We start from the raw sequence: 24,160 nt of genomic DNA, 5'->3' as shown, positions 1-24,160 counted from the left end.
TTAAGTTGGACTTAATTATGGCTGGCCATTCATGCCATTGGTTGCTCTCACCATTACGATCTTCAAATAATATTTTTTCCTTCAATAATGGATTATCAAAAAAATGTCATTTTCTGTAGATTTGTGACCATAATAATAATTTAATAATAATAATAATAATAATATTTTTGCTTATATAGCGCTTAATACGATGGGAATGTCTGAGTTTCTAAGCTCTTTACATTGTTATCCCGGTCATCAGATTCTGGCTTGCCCGCACACAATGTATGCACTTTCTCCACTCCCTGGGGAGCATTCCAACAAGAACTACTAGGCTAATTATTTGTACATCCTTTGAGAGACCAATGCCAGTGAATGGTGAGAGCAAACAGTGGCATGAACAGCCTGCCATAGTTAAGTCCGACTTAAAGTCGATCTTAGTCTTTGTGTTACACTCGCCTGTAAGTGAACCGATGAGACTCTTGGTTGATTCCACCTCACTACGATCCCTTGTTTGATCCCTACAGATGTATTAGATGTTGCTTGGTCTCCTTCTGACCTGTGGTTAGCCTCCTGTAGTATTGATAATACCGTCATTATCTGGAATGCTGTCAAGTTCCCTGGTAAGTTCATTTTTTTCATTTTTTTTCTTCTTTCATTTTCAACAAAATACAATACATAAAAACGAATACAATGTAAAATGTATACAAAACATAGTTACAATTGTAAGAAACAAATCTTGACAATAATTTATACATTTGAGGAAGACAAAAGTTGAATTATAAATTTAACTGCATTTATATTTTGATGAAATGGAGAGGTCCACTGAAAAGCAGAGCTTGTAAATTGTGGACCCCTTCGTTGATCAAGACGTGTTGACCCCTTTCAAACCTCTCCCTTTGAAAAAGTTTTAAATCCATGAGGATGCGATGTTGTCATTTTCTGAGATTGATTATTGTAAATCCATTTTGAAAAGACATTTTTGTGATTAGTACAGTATATATAAGAATGAACTGATCAGCATACATTGAGAAGTGTAAAACCAAAGACTCTCATATGTTGTTAAAGGTATTACAAAGTTTTGGGAAATTTTGAAAATTGGGTGGATAGTGAATCTTTACAATTTTGATATATTTGGATTCCCCTGTGGATGTATAATAAACACTAAAAAAATTAGCCCCTAAAACACTTCTGTTTTCGAGAAAAATTGAATATAAACATTTACATGTACCGGTGCTCCCGGTAAACTTTGATAAATTTCAAATAGCGTCTATGGCCGTACAATGGTAGCTGCGACCATGAAAATCTCAGAATATGTAGTTGTGATATATAATTTCCCAACGGGAATAGCTAATCAGTCGATTTTAGTCAAGAAACATTGTTTCATAGCTAAATTAATATCTTGACCTTGGGAGGGAGCTATACAACATAAAGAGTTTATTATTTATAATTTCATAACTTTAGACTCGATTTCAACCGCGACAACGATCAATGAATATTGTAGGAAAGTATATGCTTCCAATATATTAATTTGAACTAAATTCATGACCCCATACCAAAACTTTGTAATACCTTTAATGATGGCCATATTATGCGCGAATGTTTGCAAATTACAACAAAATTTATTGTTGCGTCCATTGTGATTCAATTATTTTGTGGCATGAAACTTTTGCTATTCTCAACAACTCGCGAAATTCTCTAACATGCATTTATGCAAAAGTTTCTTGTTATACAGTATATTAAGAGGCTGTAATGTCTAAACTAAGCATTCATTATATGTTTCAGAGTAATCACAGAAAATCCTTGATCATTAGATCATAGGGGAGATCATATTATTGCCTCGTTTTTATTGTTTGAATGATTGTAAAAAAACAGCAAATTGCTGTTCTTGATCTGACGGTTTCATATGCATTTTAAATAAATTCCATGATGAGGAGCATTTTTTTAAAAATTTATTAAAATTCTACATTCCATCTGAAATGAATTGTCTACCAATGTCATCAAGTACGTGTACTATTTATTTCATTGTTTCATTTTGTTTTGTTTTGTAGAAATGATAACGGTGTTAAAAGGTCATTCTGGTCTAGTGAAAGGAGTCTCATGGGACCCCATTGGAAAATATGTTGCATCTCAGGTAAGGGTGATGTTTACAACAGGGGAGGGGAGTAATGGGACTACTGATAGAAGAGCAAGTTTACTAGTTTGGTGGTGGTGATAATGGTAATGCTGATGAGTACTTTCTCTGCTTTCATGGGAGTTTAAATGTAATAGTTATAATGAATGAAGGTCAATGTTTTTGACCTGTATTTTCTTTCTTTTATATCCATTATTATTATCAATTTTATTATAAATTCTCAATTTATACAAACACATACCCTAATTAATTCTCATGTTGTATACAATCATAATCAAATATTTTACTCATGAGCTTACTTTAACTTTTTTATAATGTATAATAATTTTATTGTTATTCAAATATTTATATATCAGAATCAACAGTTCCTTTGACTTTGTGTATACTATTTCTACCACTGTTTATTTGAAATCCAACCTCAAGTTTTGGTTGCAATAAAGAAATAATAATAATGAAATTTTTTTTTTAAATGGTTTATTGCATTTGAAATTAGCTTGCCAAATTACGATTACTATTTACTATTACAGTGAGGTTTGTATAAATTAATAGAGGTATGCAAAAGATTCATCTGGCTTGTTTTTTCTTCTTCTAATAGTCATTGTAATAGTATTCTTCTTTGATTTTGTTTTCTTTTGCAGTCTGATGACAAGAGTGTAAGGATTTGGAGGACGTCAGACTGGAAGGAAGAAACTGCAGTATTCAAACCATTCACCGAGGTATGACTCCATCTACCCCTCATTACACATAAACCCTCATTACGTCACTACAACTCCCTCTTCCTTCGTCCCTTCCAATGCACAATCTGCATTGTGATGCTAGTTCCATAGTTCTGTTCCTTTCACCTCTTCTTCTATCCTTCTCCCCACCCGACCCTATCTTTACTCCCACTCTTCTTTCCTCATCCCTCCTTTCACACTCCATACTTTCCTTCCATTGACTTTCATGTTTCCTCATTGAACTTCTCTTGAAAGAAACAACTATTAATTTTAGGAATCACATTTCTCCTTTCAGTATTTCCCTCTATTATTAGTCAATCGATGCCATAAATATGACAATTAGGAGCTTTATTTAACCATAGCTACATCCATGTCAACATCACTTTTGTTTTTTCTAACTAATTAACAGCTCATACCTATCGATAATGCTTGTCATAGTGTCAAACTAAAACATAATTATTGTTAATCCATAACATATCTGTGCTTTATACATGGTTCCATATCTTACTGTGTTATCGTATTGCAGTGTGGGGGTACAACCCGTGTGCTAAAGTTATGTCTTTATAATTCAATTCAAATTTATTCATATTTCAATTTCTCGTTCCATTATCATATGTAAGTGTGGTAGTATAACCCAAGTGCTAGAGTCATGTTACCGGTATTGTAATTCAAATAAATTTAATTCATATTTCATATTTCAATATCTCATTCCATTATCTTATATCAGTTTGGAAGTACAACCCAAAGTCATGTAATTGTATAAATTCAATTCAATTTAAATCATATTTCAATTTCTCCTTCTATCCTATACCAGTGCGGTGGTACAACCCATGTGCTACGTCTGTGTTGGTCACCCGATGGTTTCTACCTTGTATCCGCCCATGCCATGAATAACCGTGGACCCACTGCTCAGATCATAGAGAGGGAAGGCTGGGAACCTACCATGGACTTTGTAGGGCATCGCAAGGCAGTCACATGTGTGGTAAGGGCTGAGCTTTTTTCTCTTTGAGGAGTGAAGAATCCATATTTGCCACAGATGATGTGTAAATAGAGAACTAAAAGAACTAAAAAGAAAACTTTTTGTTAATCTTTCTGCACTGTGTTGATAAAATTATGACAAATAGTAAAAATTGATGCTTAAAGTTAACTTTCATTCTGGGCAAGCAATGTTCCTGGGAAAGAAACTATCTGGAAACAATTTCAACAATTTGATTTTGTAGTAAATAGAAATTTTTGTATACTGTGAGGATTTGAACTCACCAAAAAAATTAAAAAATTGACTGTCATATGCACTGCTCATAGAAATGTGAGGTGGGACTAATCTCATATTTGGCATGAAACTTTGGTCCAAAATGTTCATACATTTATCTTTATATATTGAATAGGAGAGCATTTGAAGAACAATCCCCTTCTTTCAAACTGACATAAAAAGAATGAAAGAGCTCACAAATTAAGAGCTCACAGAACTGAACCTTTGTTTTGATGTATTAAAATGTTGATATACCAAAAAGATTCAATTATTGATTTTAACAAGAAAATTATGTGGACTTTTAATTGCATATGATCAATCATTTTATCATTCATCTTACTCTCCATTTTCTCTCACAGCGATTCCACAACAGTATCTTCACCAAACCGTCCAAGAAGAGTACCATTAAGGTAATCAATAGCTTTTTTTTTTCATGACATGTGTTTTAAACATAACTAGCCTTTAGATAAGTGTAAAGAACCTTGTTCTAGATGGAGACATAAACACACACATTTTAGCTCTATTTTGAGAATAGCACAGAACAATCGAATTGATGTTAAAGTTATCTGATACCTTAAACACTCAGTACCACAGTCTAGATGTTATATGTTACAGGGAAAAAATTAATATTTATTTTTCGGGGGCTACTTTTCAAGCTTGCCTGCATAAAAATAACACTCTAATATTTGTTTTGCATTGAACTCTATGCAAATTTACAGGGGCTCTTTTGGGCATTTCAGGGGCAAATTCGCCCAGAATATACCTCTAATTAAAAAGTGATCTGATGTACCGTTTATTAAATTGAAATAATTTTGAGAATATCACATACCAAATCTTCTATAGTTTATCAATTTAAACATCTTAGAGATGTATAATAATAATTTGTATTGTGCAGCTCAAGTGCTATTGCTATACCACACTTTTGAGCATGTGGAAGAAATTCATATGTGATAGATCGATGATCTTTGTAACATAATCTGATATTAGATATAAATATTGATAAAAACAACACTTATATTTCATTTATTTCCATTAAATTGATATTTCTGAAGTATTTATTATCTCATATATTTTATCTCATTGAACTATTTATCATATTTGTACAACTGTATATTTATGACTATATGTTATGCCCTGCTTTGGCAAATTCATCGTCCTGGGCCATGTATGCTACATTGTGATATATCTCTGTATATTTACAATCAATTTGCACCTCTGTCTATTTTGATAATGAAATAAATGCATAATTGAGTATTATGTAAATAAGATATTAAATTATGAAAAAGGGAATATATATTGTTTTGTTCCATTGTGTGAACAGTGATGTTGTGAGAAGATTGAGCAGTTTAATAACAATCATTTTGTTTCCTATTACCATTTCACTTGCAGGCTCATAATTACAGTATCTGTGCTATTGGTAGCAGAGATAGAGCCATATCTATATGGGTAAGTATGCCATGAAAAGAAATCATGCTTAGAGAAAGATCTCAAACTGTTGAATTGTAAATGTTTGTATTTTATTTCTGTTTTCCTTATGATATTCCTACTCTTTCATGCCCCTAATCTTCTAGATCTAATGCCTATTGGTATTACTATTTATCATTTTTCTGAACACCTATTTACTGTACAGGCGCAAAAAGATTTGATTTCACTCAAATCCAGACAAAATATGTTTCTATTATTAACAAAACTTTTCAAGGGTCCTCTCTATCAGAATTTTTTTTTTATATTAGATTTGGTAAATTTGAGAATATTATGAGTAAATGTAAAAATAACCTATTTATTCTTCTTTTTTTGGAACCTTTGTATTTGTTCTTTTACTCTAATACTTTGATTATCATTTTTGTGTTTTCCCTCTAGATGACGTCACTAAAGCGCCCCTTAGTTGTCATCCACGATCTGTTCTCCAATTCTGTCATGGATGTTTCATGGTAAGATTAACATCTTGTTACAAAAATAATGTCTTTACTGTGCCATACTAAGCACATCAACCCAGTAACCTTATCAACATTTTTGTTCTTATGTATGTGAATTAATTTTTCTGAGTTTGTATTGTTTGCTTCTTTTGGGGGGTCTGTTTTTAAACATTGTATATTTTATTGCTCTATAAATTTTGCCACTCCAGTCTTTCATCAAATGACAAGTAACCTTGAATCAAGAAATTATTACTGAATTAAACAGAAAGTAAGAAAATACAGCTTTTCCATTCACTTTGCTCAGAAAACCCTTTGATTGTTTGTTTTCATGCTTACAGTACATCAGATTACAAAATGTCATGCGACTCTTTAATGCTAATAAATACAAACAAATTGGAAGAGCCAAGGTTATTCCTTATGTTATCTCTTGTTTTTTAAATTTCTTATGTATTTCATTGTTTTTTTAACTTATGTATTTTACTGTTTTCATTGTTTTATTTCATTTCTAACTACAATTCAACTTTTTTAACCCCAAAACAATCACCTAAACTTTAAACAAGACCAAATAACCAATGTTATATCTCTTTTTAGGAAAAATTAAAATTCAATATGTTTTGTACACAAATCACAAAAATTAGTGATTTTCGGGCTGACATGCAAAGACAAAAGGTCAAGTGACTTTGTAACTATGCGTTGGATTTTCAAAAAAATTGTTTTAAAAGATGCGTAAGACTCGAAAGAAAAACGTTATATCTGCTGTGGTTCTGGAGTAGTCGCTAAATTACTACAGCGGGAGTCAAATTGACCCCCCCCCCCCCAGTTAAGATAGGGTTAAAGAAAAAAGTCTATGTACTGTGTATGGCTGATATTTTGTCCTATATTTCATCTGTTCCAGGAGTCTATCTGGAGGAGATCTCCTGGCTTGTTCCTGGGACGGCACCGTGTCCTACTGTCAGTTTGATATGGAAGAGATAGGACGGCAACTCACTCTTGAAGAAAGGGTAAGATACCACAGCAGAATGTCTTCCGTGTAGTGCCACCTTGCTTAGTCAAGACCATGGGGCAAATGATTACTTGCTGATCAGGACCCTGTTTCACAAAACTAGTCATCAGTGACAATTGACAGTTTTTGTTATAAGCTACTGAAATCCTTGCTTCTGATTGGTTATCAGCAGATTTGTCACTGTTTTTTTTTTTTTTTTCATTTGTCATTGAAAAAGGGCTTTGTGGAACAGGCCCCAGGGCTCTGTTTCATTAAAAAAATGTTATCAAAAGCAAGTTACAATAACTGTCATAAGCCATGGAAATTATGGCATTTGATTGACTGAGAGCAAGTGTGTCACAGAAATTTGGAATTTGTCATTGATGAAACAGGGCCCAGAATCATCACTGCTCATCATGCCCTACCTGAAGTGTAGGATGTGATATTGGTTATGCTCATTACTTCTAAAGATCCATGAGGGTCTGTATTGGAAGCGAGTATTGTCCAAGAGCGTTGCTTCCAACACCATCGTAGAGAACTCTGCTATTCTACAGCCAATGCAACATCCATCATTTTTGGTGCCTCTTTCTGCCCCTTTCTCACGTTCAGTTCTTTCCCTCATTCCCCCTTAGAACAAGATCCACGAGGGTCTGTATGGAAAGCGTGTGTTGTCCAAGAGCCTTGCGTCCAACACCATCATCGAGAATCCTGCCATGCTACAGCTGATGCAGCAGCAGCAGAAGCAGAAAGAAGAGGAACAGGAGACTGCCAAACAGATGGTGGTCTCCGCCCCTACCAAGAGGAATCTTCCAGCTAACAGCGTGATGGAGGGGCAGCCGATTGTAAGTATTCTGATGGATGGTAGTGATGATGATGATGACGGTGATGATGATAATTATAAACCTGCCAACTGTTCCAATTTGATCAGAATATTATGATTTTCTGAATTTTTAGGGCCTAAAAAGTCTGAATATCCTGATTTTTCAAAATTTTAAATGTTTTACCATGTGCCGCGATTTTGAGAGTTCGCGTATTGCGTGCGTTGAATGGCTGCATGATCGAGCAGCGAATTTGTATTCCCTTTTTTTTGTTCAGATTTACCGCGTATTGCCATTCGAAGACGTGAAAAGTGATAGTTGAAAAGAGTTTATAAAGTGGACAGTCGTTTTGAAATTGAACAATTTCAAAGTTTGAAAGAATTTCAACCAAACTTTACGAAGCTGATTGAACCTTGTCTCACATTTGCAATGCGGATTCAATAGATAAGAAAAATCATTCTTGAGTGTCATACTCAATTCAATCAAGCAGAAACACGTCTTCATCTCGTTTAAACCATTCCTCTTTCATCTCCTGCAGGATGTAAAGAGAAGGCAGATAGAGACGAGAACCAAGGATGGAAGAAGAAGAATAACGCCAATCTTCATTGCTCCTCAACAATGCCCAGTGTAAGTATTATAATAATAACAATGGCTCACATTTATAATGCGCCTACGGTAATACTTTATTTTTAGGCGCAGTACATATTATTACCCCGGTCATTGGTTTCAGGCTTAGCCGCACACAATGTATGCACATTGTCCACTCCCCGGGGAGCATTCCGGTCAGTCGCCATTTTACAAGCGCCACTTGCTCATCCAACCACATCAACTTTTGCATCCTACTGGGTACCCATTTAACACCTGGGTGGAGAGTGGCAAATTTATATTAACATCTGGCAAAAGGACATTAGTGCCGCGGCGGGACTCAAACCCTGTACCTTGCGATCTGCAGTCAGGTGACTTATCCACTAGACCACACCACCTCAACCCGATCTACTAACAATACTAACAACAATATGTAGGAGAAGATAGGGAAAAACATAGCTGTCAGATTAGAAGCGCTCAAGTTTTGCATTTGACAGTGACTTGAATAGTGCAATTGTTATATTGCTTGAGAGCACAGGATGAAACACCTTTCAAGGACAATGGGTTTTGTATCACTCACTGAACTTTGGATCCATGTACAATCTACCGGTATGTCTGGGGGGTGTTTCACAAAACTTGTCATCAGTGACAAATGACAGTTCTTGTTATAAGCTACTGAAATCCTTGCTTCTGATTGGTTATCAACAGATTTGTCACTGATTTTTGTCATTTGTCATTGAAAAAAGGCTTTGTGAAACGGGTCCCAAGTTTTGTCATATGCAGACAGATTCAGATGTCAGAGTCCTTTCGTTTCTCGTCACCAATTGTGATTAATTGCAAAGAAATCATTGTTGGTATTGTTATAAGCTACTGAAATCCTTGCTTCTGATTGGTTATCAACAGATTTGTCACTGATTTTTGTCATTCGTCATTGAAAAAAGGCTTTGTGAAACGGGTCCCAAGTTTTGTCATATGCAGACAGATTCTGATGTCAGAGTCCTTTCGTTTCTCGTCACCAATTGTGATTAATTGCAAAGAAATCATTGTTGGTATTGACGTAGCGAGATAAACGTCACTGTAGTGAACTAGGGATGTGTTGCATTGTTCTGTGTTTGAATCCCAGCTTTGACGCAACTCATTGCTCTTCACCTGCTATGATTATTTGCAAAGAAATCATTGTTGGTATTGATATTGCGACATATACATCATTATGGTGAACTAGGGATTTGTTGCAGTGTTTTGTGTTTGAATCCCAGCTTTGACGCAACTTTCTTGTGCTAGGATATTGATTAATGCTTGCCACTGTTCAACCAGGTGTAGTAGATCATACCTGTTCGGAAATACTTACTGAATGTGTGATGGGTAGCTTGGATTCGAGCTCAGCTGAAGCAATGTAAATACTTTAATACTTTTATATGTACATTTAATTATTCCTTGGTATATGTGCATTTTAATGTACACACTATTGTATAATTTTTATAGTGATATGCTGCTATTTCTTGCAAGATAAATATTTGAAAGTAGACAGACATTGCCTCAATTACTTCATGGAGTGTGGACAGATATTCTATTTACCATGGTATTGACATAGAACTATTATTTTGACCATACAAAGAGTCATACTCCCCATGTCTTTGTAATGGGGGGGGGGGGGGGGGTTCCCTGCTCTGTTCACGGTGCTCACAGTCTAAGCACCCGCATAGCCTGTCTTCACAAAAAATGAACCTGAGAATTCAAATCGTTAAACATGAAAATACCTTCAGGGATGATGATATCATGATGAGATGATTATGATTGAAATGATGATGATGATGGTGGTGGTGGTGGTGGTGGTGGTGGTGGTGGTGGTGGTGGTGGTGGTGGTGGTGGTGGTGGTGGTGGTGGTGGTGGTGGTGGTGGTGGTGGTGGTGGTGGTGGTGGTGGTGGTGGTGGTGGTGGTGGTGGTGGTGGTGGTGGTGGTGGTGGTGGTGATGATGATGATAGTGATGATGATGATGATGATATCATGATGAGATGATTATGATTGAAATGATGATGATGATGATGATGATGATGATGATGATGATGATGATGATGATGATATCATGATGAGATGATTATGATTGAAATGATGATGATGATGATGATGATGATGATGATGATGATGATGATGATGATGGTGGTGGTGGTGGTGGTGGTGGTGGTGGTGGTGGTGGTGGTGGTGGTGGTGGTGGTGGTGGTGATGATGATGATGATGATGATAGTGATGATGATGATGATGATATCATGATGAGATGATTATGATTGAAATGATGATGATGATGATGATGATGATGATGATGATATCATGATGAGATGATTATGATTGAAATGATGATGATGATGATGATGATGATGATGATGATGATGATGGTGGTGGTGGTGGTGGTGGTGGTGGTGGTGGTGGTGGTGGTGATAATGATGATGATGATGCTGGGGATAATGATTGTAGTGATGATGATGATGGTGATTATGATGTCAATGATGATGATGGTATAGATGATGTTGATGATGATGAACTTGATGTATGTTACTTTGATTAGCATTCCAGCCCAACATTTCCACTCAATCTTCTAGTATTGTATTTCATGACAGGGGTCCACCTGCTCCGTTCACAGTGACCTCAAACTCTGCCTTCACAGTAACAGTGAGCGGAACCAAGGATGAGTCTAGCACAGCTTTCAAGGAGAACAGCGACAAGACCCAGACTATCAAACAAGAGGCTCTAGAGAAGGACCAGGAACAGATGGAAAGTACAGGGACAGACAAAAAGGTACCCAGTTACGTAGATGTATCGTAGTGGAGCGATTTAAACACTTGACTGAACATGCGAAGGGCGTAGGTTCAAGCCCTGGTACAACACTTGTGTCCTATTTCAAAACAATAGGCTACATTTGCCACCCTTCACCCAGGTGCTTAATGGGTACCAGTAAGAAGAAATTTCTTGAATGTAGTAAGCAACAGAATTGACCTAGAGTTTGGGTAATATTGGAGCGGCTTGAGCACTTTGTGTGGTGGATAAGAGCATTATTGGAATAACCAATATTATTGAGTCGCATCGCTGAAACAACTCCATACCAAGCTATAACCAGGCCATCTACATTAAACGAAATGGAGTTAAGTCTTTTGTCAACTCTGTTTGTTGCTACGGCAGGCACCCAGTGAAAACTAATTCATTCAAAATTATGGAAATACAAGCACTACTTTAAACAAACAAAACTTTGTCATTCCTTGCTCATTTTTCCTGATTGAGGTGTCATATGAAAGGGCAGAAACTTAACTTTCTAGAAATTTGATTTTCCCCTTGAAATTCAGATACCGACCGTCAAATGTCTTTTTGGTTTCCTCTCTTCAAACTCATTTTAATCACTCATGCGGGAAATATGTATTATATGAGTTACATCAAATGAAAGAGAAGGATCTAAGCTTTCCAAATATGTGTCATTTATCAATTATAAATGTGATTAAGTTATGATAAAACATCAATAATTCTTGGTTTCGTTTTTTCTGGGATGCACTGTATATAGAATGATATGGTTTCTTTTGTTCCATCTGATGTAATTCTTCTTGTTGTGACTTAGATATTAGTGACAAAGACTTTAGAACGTGCCAACTAGCTACATGTACATAGTTATTGTATTCTATATTAATTTTCTGAACACCAGGTAATGTTTTCTTTTCTGAAAATGTACAAGAAAAGCATAATGGAAAAATTAATTGCACTGGTGCTGTAAAAAGACACCATATGTCATATGATTCCTCACATTGTATATAAAGGGCCATTGTGTTTCCCTTGACAACAGACTTCATTTTTTATTTATAACAAGGCATAACTTGCCATAGCTCCATCCCCCACGAGTATCCCAGGACTACACAGATATGTTATTATGTGCCACTTAATTGATGACAGGAAAGTTGGCTAGATTTGTCCTTCCCCGAATATGGTTAATATTAAAGAAATTTATTTTTGATGTATATTTGTAAATTTAATCATAGATCAGACATCGGTATGTAACAATTGCCCAGTTGATTGTCTAGTTAAGAGTTTATAATTATCATTGTTTTGTTTCATGTTTTCTCCTCTAAGGCACCATCTGCACTAGACTCTAGGTTTACAGAGAGAGCCAAAACCCCAGCAACAACTCCTACAACTGCCAGGTAATACTTCATTCTCTGATCTCAACAAAATCTTATTAACACAGTAGAATTGTAGTTACAGTTAAAAGTTTCTGTATAGTTTCAAAATATTAAAATCATATCATTTCCCATCAATAATCTTCCATTTTAAGTGTATTTTAAGATTAAGTATGCTGTTGTGATGTTGAATGTGCTATCAGCTTTGATATGCTGTTGGTAATAATTAATCAAGATAGAGTTTGTGTCGTGATGGAGTGGATATATCGCAGGATTGCAAGTTTAATCCCATTCATAGTTACCCTAATAGCAAACAATTCCTAGAGTGCCTCATCTCATAAAAATTGACATGCAGTCAATTGTAAAAACTTGTCGTATCTCTGATCTTTTTGCAATTAATTATATGTTACCATGCGTTGTATCTCTCTGTAACACAAGATTACCGGTAATCAGATTTTACTATTCATTAGAAAGTTATTTTTTATTGGTTAAAGGAAAAGCAATTAATTTTGGGGATATCAATTTAATCATCAATTTCTAAGTAACAGGGCCAAGCTTTGCTACAACAAGGTCAACAGTGATGTCATATGAGCTCTCCAAACCAATTACTATGATCACTATTGTTAATAATAATAATAACAATCATATTTATAGGGCGCCTAATATAGGCGTTTCTATGCACACAGGTGTTATTGTCTAACTCAGTTTAATTATTCAACATGTTCAATAGCTTAAAAGCAACGAAATAAAATGTTGGTATTTTTCTTTTGATTTTGTACTCTACAGAACCGATGTCTCCTCAAGCTTCTCAAAAGAGATGCAGTTCACAACGCCGGTAACTGTCCACGTTCCGCGAAGGAAAGAGGCAGAACCAACCCCAGCTCAGGGCCTTATTCCCAGCACTGCTGCATCTACAGCAGCCCCAGCCTCCGCTCCACCGGTGGTCAAACGAAGCAGAGGAAGGCCCCCTGGGTCAGGGAGAGCAGCTGTGCTGGCTGCGGCAGCTGCGTCAGCTGCTGCCGCCGCCGCTGCAGCTCGGGCTACACCCCCTGGTCCACAGGTGAGGGATGGGAAGGGGTGGAGGGTGAAGGGAGAGGAGAAGGAGGGGGAGGATAATGATGATCATGATGATTGAGATGTAGATGCTGGTGATGAAGATGATATTGATGGCGATGATAATGATAATCATAGTGGTCGTTAGGATGATGATGGTTAGAGACCTTATAAAAAAATGATTATTTGCCAATTAATCAAAAGTCACATGATGTAAAGAAAATGAAAAATATAAACAAATTACTTTGAATTGTAATGTTAAGATTTATAGGAAGAATGCTGAAAAATATTACAATCAATGAACCGATTCATAAAGATAACCATGGTGCTTTATCTGTTGTGAGAAATGGAATGACCTATAATAATATACCGTACTTATATAGCGCATATCACATGATATCTCTATAGCCCAACTTTGGAAATTGATAGTGACCCATTTAACATAATCATTTTCTCACTTAGTGATAAGAGACTGTTGGCTCATGTTTTCTTATTTTTAATTGGATTTTGCTCCAACTCTTACTGACCTGTTCCTCTCATTTTTTCTGCTTCTATTAAAACCAACTATCATGGTAGACTTTCCCTTTAAGATAAGAAGTTGATTGGTGTAGGACATTAACTGTGGAGCATGTGTCAAACTACCATCATTTTCTGTTGTGACAGGGTGCACCTGAGAGGGACACATCCCGATTGACCGGCAGACGAAGCTTACAGCTACCCACACCGTCAGCCAATAAGACCATCAGTACTCAGGTCATAGGCAAGCAGGCTGCTGGAGAGGGCAAGGTCACCATAGAGGTCGATAATGAGGTCACCGCTGGCAGTAAGTTCCAAACGTTGTTTCCTTGTTTGCTTGAGATGCTGATGCTCATGTGTATTAAAAAGGATGATACAATGTTGTAGTTGAAACACATTTGCATGGAAAGGTTACTTCGTCATTTTCACCAATGCATGTGAAGCGGGAATGGTCGCTGAGCATGAATAAACCCAATCTCACTTACCGACTTTAGGCGTACAGAGATACCCAGGCATGAATCCTCCAATAAGAAATCAAAGTGCTCCAAATATTGCACTATCCTCAAGTTGTACACCACAAAATCACCACAGATGATATCACAGAACTATACTTGGCCAGCACAAGCGATGTTTAGGAATCTTCTCTGAGTGAATTGCAGAGAAATATGGTTATGAAGATTCTCCAAAATATGATGAATTAGGTTAGAATTGAAATAGAAGTAATTTGCTCCAAATTAACGTGTTGCCTCGAGAAAACTTTGAGAAGTGTGATGATGAGAGTTTGAGAGAAGATGTTGTTTTCATCCTTCTTGGGAAACTGGATTAAAACAAAGAGAGTACTATACCAATTCCGGGAAGCGAGAGTGAGTCACTGGTGATATTTGCACTGTCCAGTGCCAAATGGCCCCATTAAGCTGACACTTGTTGACAAATATATAGGGGTGGCAGTGCCTGGTATATGTCAGAGGGCGATGTCCTCCCAAATCCATTTGGCAAAATAACAAGTGACATTGAGAAAATGAGGAAAATACTACACATGTATGATTTTCAGTTGAATTTGGATGATATCAGTTATTGTTCATATACCGGAAAGGGAAAATTATAGTTATTTTCATGCTTTGTTCATCATGCATGTGGATATATGTGCTATCAGTATTCAGTATTCTCCCAAGGTAATAGAATAGAGTATATGAAACGTGGTTCTACCGATACCGAGAGCCTTGAGGCTTACAATCTACATGCTTTTGCCTACGGTATTCAGAAGTCTTTCTTTTCTTTTCCTTGGCATGTAGGGCTGACCATTCAGAAGCTTCGATGCATCAAATCTGGTCAAACTGTTTGGGAGACCATCCTAACCTGCAAGGCTCTTTCACTGGTTGCTAACAGGTCAGTCATGTTCTTTTTCTTTCTTTTTTATCGGAACGGAAACATTAACCAGAATTTAAATTTGGTGACATTGGCATTGTAGTTAGTGATTACCATTATTGGGTTTTATCAGAGGTTTTAAAGTTGGGGGATCCCCTCCTGCCTTATCACCTTTGACATTTTGCGTCAGATTGTGGTTTTAACAATGTATCAGGAGATGCCGGAGACTTGATAGAATATCATGAAACCACACTATGAGATCTTCCCACATTGCAAAGTGAATTAATGTCAAGTTTCTTGGGGTTGCGTCGGCCATCATCTAGTCTTTTCCGTGTTGATTGTGTCACTGTAAAAAAATATATGATAATAGAAGAAAAGACAGTAATAACGCTATCGTTTTTGTTCCCTCAAGAGGTTGATTTTGATCAACACGTATGGATAAAACTGATCAGGAATAGAGGATGGACAGGAGGAGAGGGAGACTAGTGCAATGTTAAAAATGTGAAATGGGACATTCTTACGAAACTAAAACACATGAGGACTATATAATGACTATCTAATGACTATCTAATGACTATCTAATGACTATCTCATGACTATCTACTGATATCTAATGACTATCTCGTGACTATCTAATGATATCTAATGACTATCTCATGACTATCTAATGACTATCTAATGACTATCTCATGACTATCTACTGATATCTCATGACTATCTCATGACTATCTACTGATATCTAATGATTACCAGATGATATCTAATGACTATTCTAATGATATGCATTTTGTGTCCTCGAGAGGTTGAATAATTAATAAATGATGGAGCTTAGGAGAGGGAGACTAGTGCCCAGTGCAACATGACAATGTGAAATCGGAAATTCTTATAAAAGGAGAACACATAAGATAATATAAGGCTGTTTGGAGAAGAAAGGGATGAAATAACAGGAAAGAAATACAGGACACATTAGAACAATCTGTCTGAAAGAGTTTAGTTTGTGACAGTTAAAATCTTCTTTCTCTCTTTTACCCCCTGTATTACCCTTACAGTAATTTCATCTGTGTCAACTGTGAAGACAAGACCTTAGGTGTGTATTCACCCTCAGGACGTCGTCTGCTGCCCTCGTTAGTCCTCCCATCCGTCGGTAGCAGTATTAAAATCAAAGGGTACCACATAATGGCTATTAGTACCTGTGGCAAGCTGTTTGTATGGTGAGTTTAGATCTCTGCTGTCAGACTTTCAAATGGTGGTTTGTGTTAGGTGCTACTTCAGTCATAATTCTTAATGCTGTTTGGATTTGATGCTGTTAATTATTCTGAATTGATGCACTCTTGTAAGAATATTATAAAGAAAGAGAAGCAAGATTTTTCCCCTCATAGCACATATCAGCCAGGTTTATTAAAGTTTTTGTTTTTAATTTCTAGGATTTGATAATTGCAAAGAAAAAGAAAGGAGAATGAAATGTTGGCGAATTGGACAGCAAATTCTTTCTACAAATTTGACTGTTGTGCAATTTAATTGGGAGTAAGAATGGTTCTTTCTTCCTGAAACATATTTTAATGTATTCATTGTGAAGTCAAAATATATGAGAAAGACTTCAGAATAAAACAAAGAATTGAATCCAGAATTTGACTTATGAATGTTAATGTATGGCGATTATTTATGTACTTGTTGAAAATGTAAAGGATTTTAAGAGGTAGCTCAATCTATGCTGCACATACAATGCCTGAATCCGATGACCGGGATAATTAAAGCGCTTAGGCAAATCGTTGTATCAATGTATTGGGCGCTATATAAAAGTGGAATATTATTATTTCGTGATGTCATTGAAGGAGTAAAGAAGTATGAAACAAGCAAGAAAGAAAAATTCCGTTTTTTTTTTAACAAGCAGATTGCATGAAGTGCTTTTGGTCGTTGTAAATATTGTGCAATTGCGAACAATAGCCAGTTCAAGTATTTACAGATAATTGTTGACAACTGGGCCCGTGTTACAAAGAGTCACGATTGATCCCAATCAATCGTAAGTCTTCTAATTCTTATGTACATAGTTGCGATTAAAGGTAAAGACCAGTATTGGAAACGCCCCAATTTCAAAAAATGAAATGGAAGCTCTCATTACCAATCATGTGAAAGAATATGTTTTGACTAATACATGATGATAAAAAATTTGCCGGGAAACCGCCTACTAATTCATATATTTGGTAAATTTGTTTCTCTCATGGTCTGTGAGAGATATAGAGTAGTCCCATATACATCTTTCTGTGTATAGTGCTTGTAATTTTACAAAGAATGGGCCAAATTTCTTATCATTTTGATGATTCCAGAACCTTGCAGATGCTAGATGCTAGATGATCAACCTTTTCTGATCGATTCCACAACGTTTCTTTCACAATGCAATCGCATGACCATAACTGGTCTTTACCTTTAATACCATCATTAATATTTGTGAGAAGGGGCCCTGGTCACACCAGCAGGCCCTGTAAAGGAGATTCCCAAATAGACCAATCAAGTTGGTTTGTGCCTGATAATTCAAGGAATTCATATTTTCTTTATAAGAATATAAATTCATATATATTTGTGTTTGTTTCCTCTCCTAGGGATGTAAGGAAACAGCAAGCAGTGGTGAACAAAGTTTCTCTGGAGACTATTATAGGTATGTACTACAGTCAAACCTGTATAGAAAGACCACCTGTCTACAAAGACCACATTCTTTGTTTCCTTTGAAAATGGTTTTCTCATTGGAACATGTACTAAAGGAACCTGTACATAAAGACCACCTGTCTACAAAGACCACATTCTTTGTTTCCTTTGAAAATGGTTTTCTCATTGGAACATGTACTAAAGAAACCTGTACATAAAGACCACCTGCCTATAAAGACCACTTTTTGTGTCTCCCTTGGGCGGTCTTTATAGACAGGTTTCACTGTACTTGAAAGGAGAATTTGACTCCTGAAAGGCCATGTATGGGCATTGTTTAAAAACTTAATGACAAGATTTGCGAATATCTGGCCGCACCTAGTGGGATGCTGATGACTAGAAAGCTTGGAGAATGGCCATTGAGGAAATGACACGTCCACCTCCATAGCATGGGAAAAAAAGACGAAGAACATTAATGATGGATATCATTTAAACCACATGAAGTTTGAATAGTCAGATGTTACACTGTATCTAAAAGAAATTTCATATTTTTGTAAAGATTTTCTGATAGAGCAAAAATAAATACTTACAAAACAAACATAGATACTAGAGATTTAGTAACATAGACATATATATAAAAATATATAAAATATAGATACATTTCCCTGACTTGAAAGGGGGGGGGGGGGGGTGAATTGAATTGGTTTAAGAAGCTTACTGCCTTTGTATAATTTAGGTATGCCCATGTTAGTTCTACTATGTAAAAGTGTTTTTGATACGCTCTGCTCTATATGTCATATCTTTTGGTTTTGTTTTCAGAGCCGGGTATCTCTATCTCCAAGTCGTTACTGACGGACCAAGGTGTACCTGTGATTGGTCTGTCGAATGGAAAGTCTTTTATGTATAGCAACCCAATGTGCTGCTGGTGAGTATATCATCTAGCCAAGGCAAAGAGTCCTATAAGGGCACTGTTTTATAAAACTTGTTTGTCCAACAAGAAGTTATATTACTGATATAAGCTCCTGAAATAGATGACTTTTTTAATTGCCTGGGAGCAGATTTGTCTTAGCTTATTGGCAGTTGTTATTCATGGCAAGTTTTGTGAAAACAGGCCCAGATGTATTTAATTGATCAGTTTGGCAGTAGAAAATTAAAATTGGTCCATATTCAGTGTTTTTTCATGATATTGAATGGATTATTTTCGCTATGCAGTTACAACCATTTTAAAAGTTGGATCAATCACACAGGTTTCTATTAAAAGTCAGTTGGCATTCACCTATTTACAGCTTACAAATGAAACCTTTATCTTCATTGCCTAATGATCACTGTTTGAGATTGTTCTTACATACTTATGCAACAGAGCCAAAGATGTTCAATGTGTTGACAGTTGGACTTTTTTATTCTCAATTTGATCCAAGTTTCATGACAGAACTGTATTCAAAAGCCAAGTTGACATATTTGCTTTTCTCTTTCTCCCTCTTAGGTTATAAGTAGATCATAAAGAATATATATATTCTTCTATTCTCCACGTAGGTTATTAATTGATCATAAGGAGGATATATTAAGATTGACATCAGACCATCAGCCATGTCAACCAGCTCAAACTCCATCTCATTCAGGAGGTCCTCTCTCACATGTACAGGGTGCACAACAAAGGTGAGAATAGCCTCTAAGAGTCAAAAGGGCACTAACGCATTACTTTGTACATGGAGTTAGTGCCATCTTGCTCTAAGAGCTGGCCTTACATCATAGTTCTACCCGGTACTGTTACTTAATGCATACAAGGATTATCTCAAACTCCTTCTCATTCAGGAGGTCCTCTCTCTCTCATGTACAGGGTGCACAACAAAGGTGAGAATAGCCTCTTAAGAGTCAAAAGGGCACTAACGTATATCCTTGTACATGGAGTTAGTGCCATCTTGCTCTAAGACCTGGCCGTACATCATAGTTCTACCCGGTACTGTTACTTTATGCATACAAAGATTATCTCAAACTCCTTCTCATTCAGGAGGTCTTCTCTCACATGTACAGGGTGCGCAACAAAGGTAAGAATTGCCTATAAGGGCCAAAGGGCACTTACACGTCTCCCTGTACATGGAGTTAATGTATTCTTGCTCTAAGCAGACCTTCAATCATGGAATTTCTATATGCATCCAATGATTATCTTAAACTCCCCATCCAGTACGTCCTCTCTCTCTCTCTCTCTCTCTTTCTCTCTCTCTCTCTCTCTCTCACTCAATCATATACAGGGTGTACAACAAGGGTGATAAAATGTGTTCAGAGCCAGAAGGGCGCTAAATCATATCCTCCTTCATAGAGTTGATGCATTCTTGCTCTTAAAACAGACCTTACATCATAGTTCTACTGTTATTATATGCATACAAAGACTATATCAAACTCCTTCTCATTCAGGAGGTCCTCTCTCGCATATACAAATTTCATCAAGAAATTGAATTCCAGATATTTGGTTTCGATAATTTGTTTATTGCCAATCAATTGTTTTGAAATTTTGTTGCCACGCTTTTTCCTACTCTTCCCACATTCGCACTCTGTGCTTGTACTGTCTATGCAAGGAAACAAACATAATATTGATGTTCTTACATTAAATTGAGTCAATTTCTTTCATTCATAATGGGTGTCACAATGCAAGCTTCACATTTCATTTTTTTTATATGCTAGATATTTGTTGACATGTGTACTTTTTTAAACAAATTTTTTTTCCGTTTGTCAGGAGGCAAATAATGTCAATTTTAAAGGGATCCAGTAACTTTGTTTTGGATCCTTTGAAAAAATCCTTGATTCAGCTCATGCTGCAATGATAATTATTATCCTTTAGGTCAGTCAGGAACCCCATGACTTTTACAAGCCGAGCGCCTGATTATCAAGATATTTATGACTGAAAATCAAAATCAAATTTTGCGTTTGCCAAACGGTTTTCATAACAGTACAGTCTATTGGAGAAAACGAGTATGGTAAAACTGGTCACTCAAAGGTTTTTACTTTTTTGAGGCACTTTTTGATCATTTTGAAGCCCAATTTTTTTTAGGGCTTCGATATAACACCATATCACAGACGCTGATAATATGTAGGCCCGTGCCTCTCGGATTTAACATTGTTAAACGATGCCTTTAATCATGTAAATTGACATTTGAATGATTTTGTGTACAGACTTAGCAGCCAGACGAGAAGTATGTTCCCTGGCAACCATAACCTCCAGCAAGCCGCCACCCTGACTCACCTCGAGAATCAAGTATCTGCTGCCCTCGCTCTCCAGTCTGCCAAGGAGTATCGCTTCTGGGTTCTCACCTATGCTAGGTATCTTGTACAGGAAGGTAAGTGGACCAGTGTTTACACGAGTTGAACTGTGATGAGAGAGATTTGGGGTATCGAGATTGTTAAATAGGCATATGGGTATAAGACCAGGGTCCCATTTAAAAAAACTTGTCATCAGTGACAAATTGACAGTTTTTGTTATAAGCTAGTGAAATCCTTGCTTCTGATTAGTTATCAGCAGATTTGTTACTGATTTTTGTCATTTTTTATTGAAAAAAGGCTTTGGACAATGGGTCCCTGGGGAGAAAGGTTTGGGCAATCCCTCTACTGAAAGGGCTTGGACTCATGATAAAGACCTTCATAGGTAAATTGTAACACCCTCCATTTTTGTATACTTGCCTGCCTCCCCCTCCCCCACACCACCCCAAGTTTATAAATTTGTGACCTCTGTAGATGGGCTAAGTAGGTTCATCAAAGTAAAGATTGCTGTTTTGGGAGTGTTTAGATTAAATGTGCACATTACGTTGTGCCATACATAACTTTCTTATCATTCATATCTATTCAAAATTCTCTTTCTCTTATTTCTCTCTTTCCCTGCTTGTCTCTCCCTCTCTCTTCCTTTTACTCTCTCTCTCTCTCTCTCTCTCTCTCTCCCTCTCTCTCTCTCATACAGAGGGTGAAGGTAGACTGAGGGAGCTGTGTAATGATCTCCTTGGACCATTCTATCAAGGAGACCAGGAGGAAGGAGGTTGGCAGTCAAGCATTCTGGTAAGAAAACAACAAAACCCACATCATTCATCTCTAATCACACAACCTAACTTATACGGTACTTCTCTTTCTTCTTAAGTCACATCTGTACACTCTCTAATATTACTTTTTTGTAACAGAATATGCTTTTCTTCAGAGGTTTTTTAATCACTGGAAGTAAGGAGATATTACCCAAACTGGACTAATATTTCTCCAGTCAAAGACCATTGAAGTTGATTCAGCCTGTTTCAGTCTGGAACTTTCCTCAGGGACTGATCTTGTGTCCAACCTGCTTCATTTGTTCTACTATGTTTAATTCCAGGTCAAATCATGGCATTTATGATACCATTTCTTATTTCATCAAAGATTGTACAAATCGAGGGTTCAGTGACACAAAGACGTAACTCCATAATTTGCCAAAATTAGTATTTGATATCAAAATGTTCAGAAAAATTTGAGCTTTCCAGGAAACACAAAGAATTAACTCCACCAACACCCCATTGAAGTAAATGGCTAGAGAAACATAGACTTAACTCCTTAAGGCCCAAGTGCTCAGTGACTCATAAACCACTTTTTCTCAAAATGGCCAAAATAGAGTAACGTCTTTGTGTCACTGACCCCTCGAAATATTCTTTGTGTTTTTGCTGCAGGGTATCTCCAAGCGAGGGCTTCTGAGGGACATCCTTCCTATCCTAGGGTCTAACCTCAAGCTTCAGAGACTCTACTCCGAGTACGAAGACCAGCTAGAGATGGCCCCTAGGTGATAGTAGAGGGCGCCTGTCATCATGCAGTGATCCCGAGATCAGGTTCCTGTTTCATAAAACTAGATTTCAATAACAAGTTACAAGCTACTATTATAAGCTACTGAAATCATGGCATCTGATTGGCTGAGAGCAAATTTGTCATAGAAATTTAGCATTTGTTATAGATAACAAGTTTTATGAAACGGGTCCCAGACTCGAACTCTGTAACTATTGGATATGCATCAAAGTCATAGACAGCCAATTGTTTGGATTGTATGATGTATATACAATGTACATGTTATAGATTGTAGACTGTTGCATACCACTGTGTGTTCCATTAGTGAACCGAAGCGAGTAAAGGGTTAAAGGCATAGGAAACGCATTGACACACACATACATCCATACACCCCCACTCCTAAGTTATTTTGTAAGGGTGTGTGTGTGTGTGGAAAGGAAAGAATTGTTGGCTGCTCTCACTATGAACATGACTGACAAAGAAAGCGGACAAAATATACAATTCCTCAGGTAGACAAGGGAACATCCTTTCACTGCTATTACGTAAAAAGGTGAATATGCATGTGACACCTGTTTTACATAATAGCAGTGAAGGGATGTTCCTTTGTCTACCTGAGGAACTGTATATTTTGTCCGCTTCCTTTGTCAGTCATATTCATAGTGTCTTTAGGTTATGACGAAACTTGGCATTAGAACAAATGGCAGATTCATTCAAAGCACTGCCTTCTCTATCATGTGAATAGGGAGACAGTAAACAGTACATTATAGTGATGTTACTGCAACGTGAACACCCTTAAAGACTTGTTCAGATATGGCGAGTTTTTACGTGTCAATGAAGGGCAACTGTGCGCAACAAAGGACCTGCGCATCATAGGTTTGTGTTATGAGATACAGAAATGTGAATCGTATTACCCTTTACACGTCACATTGCACGTTGCCGCGTCGTATCTGAACGAGCCTTGATTCTCCGTCTGGATTAACAATCCATCATTTTACACATCCACATTGACGATGTATACTGACTCCTTGAATCATGTTTAATGTAACATGTAAGAGCATAATCGTCTTTTTGGAGCCAGGAGCCCATTAACTTTGTGTTAAATGATGTGAGTTAAGGCACTTCATGGACCCGTTTCACAAAACAGAGGTCGCGTTTGGGTGTTTTTTAACGTGTACATGAATGGCACCTGCGAGCAACATAGGACTTGTGTATGAAAGGTTTGTGTTATAAGATACAGAAATGTGGAGCGTATTACAATTTACACGTCACACTTCACGTT

The 24,160-nt window shown here is 36.8% G+C and overlaps 1 protein-coding gene across 1 annotated transcript in view; it reads left to right on the top strand.

The window, feature by feature from the left end:
• Nucleotides 1-23,402, top strand: part of LOC100890009 (protein HIRA) — a 28,125-nt gene extending 4,723 nt beyond the window's left edge. Inside the window, exons 6-27 of the mRNA XM_030992037.1 lie at nucleotides 507-602; nucleotides 2,031-2,113; nucleotides 2,752-2,829; nucleotides 3,644-3,811; nucleotides 4,438-4,488; nucleotides 5,468-5,524; nucleotides 5,939-6,009; nucleotides 6,890-6,995; nucleotides 7,609-7,818; nucleotides 8,333-8,421; nucleotides 10,993-11,170; nucleotides 12,485-12,555; nucleotides 13,318-13,591; nucleotides 14,248-14,407; nucleotides 15,393-15,486; nucleotides 16,515-16,676; nucleotides 18,063-18,118; nucleotides 18,922-19,027; nucleotides 19,636-19,758; nucleotides 21,271-21,434; nucleotides 22,049-22,143; nucleotides 22,773-23,402. Coding sequence (XP_030847897.1) covers nucleotides 507-602; nucleotides 2,031-2,113; nucleotides 2,752-2,829; nucleotides 3,644-3,811; nucleotides 4,438-4,488; nucleotides 5,468-5,524; nucleotides 5,939-6,009; nucleotides 6,890-6,995; nucleotides 7,609-7,818; nucleotides 8,333-8,421; nucleotides 10,993-11,170; nucleotides 12,485-12,555; nucleotides 13,318-13,591; nucleotides 14,248-14,407; nucleotides 15,393-15,486; nucleotides 16,515-16,676; nucleotides 18,063-18,118; nucleotides 18,922-19,027; nucleotides 19,636-19,758; nucleotides 21,271-21,434; nucleotides 22,049-22,143; nucleotides 22,773-22,886 — 2,606 coding nt within the window. The 3' untranslated portion in view covers nucleotides 22,887-23,402. The remainder of the gene's footprint in view (nucleotides 1-506; nucleotides 603-2,030; nucleotides 2,114-2,751; nucleotides 2,830-3,643; nucleotides 3,812-4,437; nucleotides 4,489-5,467; nucleotides 5,525-5,938; nucleotides 6,010-6,889; nucleotides 6,996-7,608; nucleotides 7,819-8,332; nucleotides 8,422-10,992; nucleotides 11,171-12,484; nucleotides 12,556-13,317; nucleotides 13,592-14,247; nucleotides 14,408-15,392; nucleotides 15,487-16,514; nucleotides 16,677-18,062; nucleotides 18,119-18,921; nucleotides 19,028-19,635; nucleotides 19,759-21,270; nucleotides 21,435-22,048; nucleotides 22,144-22,772) is intronic.
• The last annotated feature ends 758 nt before the right edge of the window (nucleotides 23,403-24,160 follow it).

This window comes from Strongylocentrotus purpuratus, unplaced genomic scaffold (genome assembly GCF_000002235.5).
Source record: "Strongylocentrotus purpuratus isolate Spur 01 unplaced genomic scaffold, Spur_5.0 spur5_scaffold_2, whole genome shotgun sequence".
NCBI lineage: Eukaryota > Metazoa > Echinodermata > Echinoidea > Camarodonta > Strongylocentrotidae > Strongylocentrotus > Strongylocentrotus purpuratus.
This window is presented reverse-complemented; position numbering and strand designations above follow the sequence as displayed.